General features: G+C 45.4%; 1 protein-coding gene across 1 annotated transcript; it reads right to left on the bottom strand.

Moving 5' to 3' along the window:
* Positions 1–674: 674 nt before the first annotated feature.
* Positions 675–7367, bottom strand: TMX1 (thioredoxin related transmembrane protein 1). The gene is made up of 8 exons (XM_065403782.1): positions 7204–7367; positions 6027–6142; positions 5217–5262; positions 4486–4614; positions 2100–2145; positions 1902–2003; positions 1721–1790; positions 675–855 (listed from the first exon to the last, which is right to left on the bottom strand). Exons 1-8 carry the CDS (start codon positions 7365–7367, stop codon positions 677–679), a joined length of 852 nt encoding a protein of 283 aa, XP_065259854.1. The 3' UTR covers positions 675–676.
* Between the last annotated feature and the right edge of the window lie 1503 nt (positions 7368–8870).

Below are 8870 nucleotides of genomic sequence, written 5' to 3'. Positions count from 1 at the left end.
TATGGTCCACATTAGAAGGGAAGACTCAAGTTTCATAACAGGGCAATGCTGAATATCAGGCCAATGCATGACTGGCATTAACAAGCCACTCTTCAGTTTTTAAGACGCCAATGTCCCATATTAGTCTCATCGCCTTACTTTTTATTAGAGGATACCCTTAGTTTGCATTATTGGTGTAAATAATTTTTTTTGCAGCACTCAATGTCATACCCAACAGAACAGTGAACATTTTTACCACAAAAATTGGGCTAAGGTCCCATAACTTGAGGAATTTTTTCCAGCATTTCTTCAGAGTGAAACTGGAAAGATTTACAATGAGAAATCTTTTCAGATGCTCTAGCAGACAAACAGGTTAGTGCATTTTCCTTGCTAATATTCTCTAATACTGCAAATACACCAGTTTTGCATTTTGTACAACTCAACCACAGAATGAGTCATTCAGAAAGCCATACAAACTATTTCTTAGCACCAATCCACACACATATGGTATTGGGTTTCGCCATTTGCAATATCAAGTTTCAGCTTTGAATACCTGATGCCACAGAGACTTTTTTAAAGGTAGCTTTCTCTGAAAGTGATGAGCGAACACTACAGCGATACGAGTTCCACCTCTCTTCAAGCAGAAGGTTCTGGTACATTCCACCCTTTTTGTTTCTCAACCCTCAAGTACATGGAACTATGATTTATCTGTGGCAGCAGCAAGGTTCACAGGACGCTGTCTTACAGCATTTGTTGAAGAGTTTCTGTCTGCTAACTCTTTATCCTCTGCTTCATCATCTGAAAGATCCTCCTCATCTGCTTCTTGTTCTTCATCCAGTTTTTTCAAGAGCCGGGCTGATTCTGGTGCTAATTTTTCTTAAAGAGAAAACAAAGTACTTTCATCTCAAGACCTATTTGTTTGCGCAACACCAAACAGGTCTGTCTAGGAATTCCCATACACATGAACATTAACTGCAGTGGTTTAGACATAGCAATTATATTAACCACAAACCAGCAGAAGTCGGGAATTCCAATATTAAATGTAAAATGCCTAAAGAGATTCATTGCCACCAAAGGAATTATGTCACTTGTGTTCCTGGATTACTGAGTAAATATAACCTGGCATAAGACTCCCTCAGGTTTGGGACGGGGAACCTAAAAGCACCAGTTAGAGGTACACGGGGCTGAGCCTTCTCCTCACATGTCTTTATAACACTGATTAACCAATCCCCATTAGTACCACACCTCATTTTAATAGCTCCCAGTGAAGCATCTTAAACTGAACTGTTGGATTATGTTAACAGATGTAAACCCCTCCTCCTTTTAAGATGAGGCATGTCTTCTTTTGTCCTCAATCTGACTACCAGTTCCAAACTGGAATTGAACTGAAGCGTGTTGAAGCCCAAACTTTTAATTAATTTAATTATTAAATAATTGAGAGGGTGAGGGAGGAAATATCCTCCAAATATCTAAATGTTGCAAAAGCTACTTTCACCATCTGAAGTCTATGGTAAACAATATCCTCTCCTAACCCCAGTCATGATCCTATTATGAAGCCTAGACACTAGATAATCACAGTTAAAGTGCAACATCACTGACCAGCAAAAAGTCAACATTTTAGTGAACGTTTCATGGCCAGCAATCATAAGCCTCATATTATATACCTGTTTTATCAAACGAGGATTTACTCACTGGCTTCCTCGAACAAAATGAAACCCTTAGAAACATATAACATGCTTACTTTGATAGTGATGCTGCTGCGGTCTGTGCCTTTTGGATGGACAGAGACAGTCTGCTAAAAATACCATGATCTGAAAAGAAAAAGTTTTCATTCAATAATTCTGAACTTCTACATTGCATTTATCCACCATGCCGTATAAAAAACAGCTTTTGTTTCTCATAACTGAATTTTTTTCACTTACAAGTCCAAGTATCAGTCCTGAAAACAGAGTTGCCAATGCAAAAATAGCATATGATCCCCAAACTGGCATACCAACTTTTTCTGTAAAATAATTGTGGCAATTCTAAAAAGAAAGACAGACATTAGTCATTTCAAGAATGGCAAAATACCAAGTTTTTCTTTATTCAAGTTAAACAAAAATCAGACTTGCAACACATACCCTGATCCACATGGACAACTGAAACAAAGCAGACATACTGCTCATCCTGAAATAAATCAGAAGAGAGTGAAACTGGAGACTGCAATTTGTTTTTTTTTAAAAGGCAAATCAGAAGCACACAGATCTATGAATCTCCCATTCTGATTGCTATTCATCAGACCTACACTGAGCAACGTTGGTTTTGCAACCATCCCAAAATATCAGGCTGCTTTCCAACCACTTCTCCTTTGCCCTTTACCCTGAAATAGTTAGAGCTCTGCGCGGATACAAAATACGTATCCGCATCTGATCCGTGATCCACAAATATGCCCAGCGGATATCCGCATCCGTGGATACGATGCCGATATCCGCAGATTTGCAGGGCTTTAGATATAAAATTTGGATCCACTTCCATCCTCAAGCTGCAAAAATCCACATCTGCGAATGCAGATATCAACCGGATAGCTGCAGATTTGCAGGGTTCTAGAAATAGTCTCCCTCTCAGGAGATGGGCATTATTTGGTACCTGAATATATTTCTTCTGCAAGCTTCTGAAGGACATCTACAGATTCCACACACCACGTAGAACTTGCACCTGCTGGCCTATGCATTTTAACTCTTTATTTGTTAATGCACTAGACTTTGTTCCTCAGGGCAAACATAGCCTATACAGTACCAATTATGTTTGTATTCAAGTAACTAATACGATCCAAAAAGCATCGTAATGTGACATTGAGACTGCAGAGTTACAATAAAAGTCAGGGTATATAAAAGCTATGGTTCCTATAGCAACGCTAGCTTGGCCACAATGCACGCACAGAAATATAAAATATTGCATATAAGTATCAGAGTTATTGGTGTAGGAATTCTAGGTTTTTGCATTTCCTGATCTTTCATTGTTACCATGCTATCTTTGCACTGCTGTAAGTAGTATTCAATTCAGCCCCAGCGCGTGGTTTTCATTTGTGTTGTTTTGTTTTTTAGGAAAAGCAAAGCTAAAAGGTGACATGTTGAAAAGTTAAGCCACTTTCAGTACTTAAGTGTGCATTTATGAAGAGAGACATGCACAGTGACTAAGGCACAAACATTAAAGATATCGATTGTACACTTGCAGTAGTCATTTTTCTGTTGACCTTAATTTAATTAGGTAGCCTATGTGTGTCATACTTGGTTGTGGACCAATTCTTTCACTAAGATTAGTTGCACACCAAGTTTCCAAAGCTCAGGTATCTTGACTTCTGAACAAAGTGATAGCTTTTAAATGGGAGAAGTATTCTTACACCTTCGTAAAACAGATGTCACAATTTTCCTTGACCTTTCAAAAACAAACACACACACACCACCAGAGGCCAAAGATTTCAGGCCTAAAGGGGACTGCCCAGAAACACTGAGCAGGACTGCAACTGAACCTGACATTATTCTAACTGCAGAAAGGCTATAATATGAACACAGTATTTGTATTTTTGTACAGAAGAGCTCAAATATCATTGTTTAGACTGTGTCACGACTGTCGAACTAGTACAGCGTATAAGAATATGGGATCATCCAAGTCAGATTACAGAACCTTGATTCTGGAATGCCATTTTGCTATGCAATTCCCCATCTACTACCCCATCCCTCCCCCAAAATAACAATATACCTCCAGCATTTACAACATAGGAGCATTGCAGTAGTTAAAAGCAAGCAATCTTCTGAGTTGCTCCTCAAAACCACTGGAAGGCTAGATAGCATTTCAAACAGCATAATTCTTGAGAGATTGGGTGACATCACTCTCCCACTGTTCCCTGCCTGCACTCATCACAGGTTGCATCTGATTTGCCTCCACGTGTTCTTTACACTGCCAGCGCTCTAGCACAATGATATACTTTCCAAATTTTTAGCTGCTCCACTCAAGCGTGCAGAACAAGTACATTAGCCTATGAAAAAAATCTACAAAGTGCAACAAAAATACAGTGTCAGATTCTCAACTCTGCAAAGATTATCCTCACCAACATAACGGACCCTGAGACAGCCTCATTCGAACAGGGGACAGAAAGTTACATTTACTCCTCTAAGGCAGTGGTTCCCAAACTTGGTTCGCGGCTTGTTCAGGGTAAGCCCCTGGCGGGCCACGAGACACTGTTTACCTGAGCGTCCGCAGGTACGGCCGCTCACAGCTCCCAGTGGCCGTGGTTCACTGGGAGCTGCGAGCGGCCGTACCTGCGGATGCTCAGGTAAACAAAGCGTCTCGTGGCCCACCAGGGGCCTACCCTGAACAAGTCGCGAACCAAGTTTGGGAACCACTGCTCTAAGGTGAACCAAGCAGTGCTATGGTGCACCAGATAATTTGTTCCACAGAATCCTCAAATGTGCATGTGTCTGGTAGTGAAAATAATATAGATACTGATAAAATCAGACTGATACTTACAGGACAGAGCAAGGACCAAACCAAGAAGAAACTGGTTCAACAGACTTCCATTCTTGGTCACTGATGAAATTTATGAAGTCGTTTTTAGTTCTTTGGCCCTGGTACCTCCTAAACTCTCCATCTTTACAACTGTTCAAAGAGTAAAAAGTTAGGCGAGTACCTTAGGATGCCCGATATAGTACAACTATCATGTAGCTGTGTAGTACAATCTATTCATGTACCATTCATTTCTGTTCAATGGCATTTTTCTTCTGTATTCTGTAGAATCATTCCTTTTATCCTACTTTAAAGTCAAGAGTCTTAGAAAAAAATTGAAAGCAATTAACATCATTTATCTGGCAGAGTATAGGATCTTTGCTAGACTCATATTGTGTTACTACAGAAAGATGACAATCTTGCCAGTGCTTCACCCAATGGCAGCATTAAACCCAGCTAATAGACACAAGTTTAAAAAATGGAAGCACCCATTACAGAGATAGGTCAAGGTATGGCCTAACTGCAAAAGAATCATTGGATGACATTCCATGGCCCATGCTATGCAGGAGGTCAGGCTAGGTGATTATAAATTTATGATTAATGCTACAAAGAGCTTTGAGACTTCCCCCTCTCTGTCCTAAAAAGCCTATCTCAATAAAGCAAACAAATAATCTACAATCATTTTTCCAAGAAATCCAACATTTAATAAGACGATCACCACATTTCCTCTATTACTGTGGATTTTGAGTACTTACTGATAGATAGTGGGAAGTGCTGTTATGACAAATCGCCCACTCAGACCTGCAGAAGGACACAGTTGTTTTTAAAATGTTAAGAGCATTTTGAACTGGGGGGGAGGTGGGGAGAGAGGAAATAAACAGTGTCGGACAATAAATGTGTTTATCATAGGTATCTTGACAAAAATGTATCTCGGTTGCTCCCCTGTAATTCTGATCAAGCACAAACTGACACAAATACACTGGAAAGAGAGCATAGTCTAATGGATATGACACTCAACAAGGAGACAGAAGTCCTGGGTTCTATTCCCAGCTCTGCACTGATCGGCTATGTGACTTTGGGCAAGTTATTTCACCTGTCTGTGCCTGTTTCATCTTTTATCTATTTAGACTGTAAGGTCTTCAGAGCAAAGACTGTCTCTTTCTGTGTGTTGTACAGCAGCTTGTGCAAAGGGAACCCAATTTTGGTTGGGGTTTCCAGGCACAACAATAATGCAAACAGGGTGGAATTTTCAAGGGCACCTAAATGATTTAGGAGCACAAGTACCATTGACTTTCAGTAGTACTTGTGCTTCTAAGCCACTTAGGCATTTTTGAAAATCTCAACCATAAATATAGTTAAGGAGCTCTCACTACAATTAAGGATATTGTATTGTTCTGATTGTCTCTATTCATTTTATTTAAAACAAGCACGCTCAACATTTCACTTTAGTACAACAACAAAAACCAAAACAAAAAACAGAAGCAACACAGCCTCTGGGTACTGCATAAAGTGTAAACATCTGTATAAAATATTGTTTCTTTTTTCAGATATGTAACAGGGATTACCTGGCTGTTCTGTGACATCCACTTTTGCAATGTTAATTTCAAGATCTTCCCCCCATTCAGCAAACTTTTCCCATTCAGGCTGCAGGTTCTGACAGGCAGGACACCAGGGAGCATAACTGAAAAATAAAGTCGGTCTCAAAAAACACAGTGGGAGGAAACACAATGCTATTTTATTCAACCATGCAGTAATAAGCCAGAATATAAACACTGCACTGCAAGTAATGTGCCTAGTGACTTAATACACACTAAGGCTCCAGTGCTAAAGAGATATTAACAAATGGGCAGCCACACCCCATTTTAACAGATTAAGCGAATTAAAGATCTGATTTACCACAGAGTCAGCTCTCACCATTTCATATTTAAGCCATGCCTTCAGGCCTCATAAACTTGCCACCTTTATTACCTCTTAAGCAACAGCTTCCTAAGAGAACAATTGTTAGCAAAACTCAGTATGGCAGACTGTGAATGTTACAGTTATTGAAAGAAGTCTGCACAAAGGAGAAACTAGCCTCGGTTTTAAAAGCTGCCCAATCCTGCCTGAGACACTGGTGCAGAATCATAGATGAAAAAAATAATCCCAATTAACAGACCTTGCACCAAGGGAGATTTAGGCTAGACATTCACTAAAAAAGGCTTCTAAGGGTAGTTAAGCACTGGAATTGCTTATCTAGGGAGGCTGGGGACTCGCCATCATTGGAGGTTTTTAAGAACAGGTTGGGTAAACACTTGTATCAAGTCTAGATAATGTGTGGCCCTGCCTCAATGCGGGGGCTGGAGGGTCCATGAGGCTGTGGTTCACCTTGGAAATCTCAGCACAGCTGGAGGGGCCAGGATCCCAGCGGCAGGCTGCACACCGGGCCGGGGGGGGGGGGGGGCTGGGCCCCCGGAGCCCCACCCCCACCGCAGCAGCAGGGCGGCCTGAGGGAGGAGGGGCGCCCCCAACACACACCAGGGCCTACTGGGAGCATGGGGTGACGCCCTAGTAGTCCCGAGAACACTCGCCCCCCGGGAGGGACTCGCGGATGGGGGGGGGGGGGGGAGGGAGCGCGGGCCGAGGCCCGGACACCACGTCCCCCCTCCCCCCAGCATGTCCCTGCGGGGCTGGTGGGGGAGGGGAGACACCCTGGGGCGCAGCGGGCCGGGGGGAGGGGCGGTCCCGTCCCTCGCGCGCACTCACAATTCAATCATCCACTCGCCCTGCAGCAGCTGCCGCCACGTCCCGTCCGTCAGCACCGTCACTTCACTCCGCTTCCCCAGCGCCCCCGGGCCGGCCAGCAGCGCCAGCAGCCCCGCGGCGGGGACCAGCCAGGCCACGGCGCAGCGCCTCACGGAGGCCGCCATCTTAGTTACGCGGCCGGCGCTTACTCACTTGAGACTTCCGTGTTCTCTCCAGCCCAGCGCGCTTACTGCGCATGTCAAGGAGAGCTGAACCCGGCCTGCGTCGCCGGTGGACGGGCTAGTTCTGGCGCATGCGCATTCCCGGATAGCGCCGACTAGCCCAGACTGCGCATGCCCGAACCGAGCCCCGCACACAGCGCTGGTGGCAGAGCCGACAGCAACCACTCAGAGCGCATGCGCATTCCGGAGTCGCCCCGATCAGCCCATATTGCGCGTGTTCGGGCTCTGAGCGGCGAGGCGCGCATGTCAGAGATTGGAGCGGTGAGGTCATCCATTGCGCATGATAGAAGTGAGACCTAGATGGGCGGGTCCGGGCTGAGAGAAAAGCAGCTTAAGGCGGGCTTAGAACGTTAGGGAGCCAATAGGGCACTGTGTTCCGGGAGGGTGCGTGTGGGAGCAGCAAGCTCAGGAGGCCTAACTCAAAGGGAGCTCTTGAGGGCAGCAAGTGGCACTCGGGCCCTGCGGGTGCCTGCCATGGGGAGAGAGGCCACTGCTCAGCACTGCCCCTTCCATGGACTAGTGACCCCCGCAGCCACTGCCCCACGCTGTACTAGGGCCCTGGGGTGCTAGAACCGGCAGGTCTCAGACTGTGCTAGAACCCTGGCCCCAGACTGTGCTAGAACCGGCGGGTCTCAGACTGTGCTAGAACCCTGCCCCCAGACTGTGCTAGAACCGGCGGGTCTCAGACTGTGCTAGAACCCTGCCCCCAGACTGTGCTAGAACCGGCGGGTCTCAGACTGTGCTAGAACCCTGCCCCCAGACTGTGCTAGAACCGGCGGGTCTCAGACTGTGCTAGAACCCTGGCCCCAAACTGTACTAGAACCGCGCCCCAGACTGTGCTAGAAGAACCCAGGACCCAAACTGTGCTAGAACTGGCGTGTCTCAGCCTGTGCTAGAACCCCAGGCGGTGCTAGAACTGCAGCCCCAGTGGGTGCTGGAACCGGTGGGTCTCAGACTGTCCTAGAACCGCAGCCCCAGGGGATGCTAGAACCGGCGGGCCCCAGGCGGTGCTAGAACCGCGGCCCCCGATGGTGCTAGAACCAGTGGGTCTCAGACTGTGCTGGAACCGCAGCCCCAGGGGATGCTAGAACCGGCAGGTCTCAGATGATGCTAGTACTGGCACATCTCAGACTGTGCTAAAACGGCGGCCCCAGGCGGTGCTAGAACTGGCGGGTCTTAGACTGTGCTAGAACCACTAAGCTAGACTGGTACTAGAACCAGGGTCCCAGGCTATCCTAGAACCGGGGTCCTAGGCTGAAGTAGAACCAGACATAGGCTGGTATTAGAACTGGGAACCTAGGCTGAACTGGTTCTCTTGCCTGTTCCTAGGCTTAGCAGAATTCAATTTCCATTTTTTAAATAATGTTGACTGATAGTATCAATGTTTATGTTTAAGCTTTTTAAAAATTGTTATCCTTCTAAATTTTCACAGTGTGCAGGATTATG

Source organism: Emys orbicularis, chromosome 4 (genome assembly GCF_028017835.1).
Source record: "Emys orbicularis isolate rEmyOrb1 chromosome 4, rEmyOrb1.hap1, whole genome shotgun sequence".
NCBI classification, from domain to species: domain Eukaryota; kingdom Metazoa; phylum Chordata; order Testudines; family Emydidae; genus Emys; species Emys orbicularis.
This window is presented reverse-complemented; position numbering and strand designations above follow the sequence as displayed.

Excerpts from the sequence above, each read along its gene's own strand:
- TMX1 (XM_065403782.1), bottom strand. The coding sequence starts at position 7,367 with ATGGCGGCCTCCGTGAGGCGCTGCGCCGTGGCCTGGCTGGTCCCCGCC. Across the intron at positions 6,143-7,203 it reads GGCGAGTGGATGATTGAATT|TTATGCTCCCTGGTGTCCTG; the intron begins GTGAGTGCGCGC and ends TTTATTTTTCAG. Across the intron at positions 5,263-6,026 it reads GGATGTCACAGAACAGCCAG|GTCTGAGTGGGCGATTTGTC; the intron begins GTAATCCCTGTT and ends GTCCTTCTGCAG.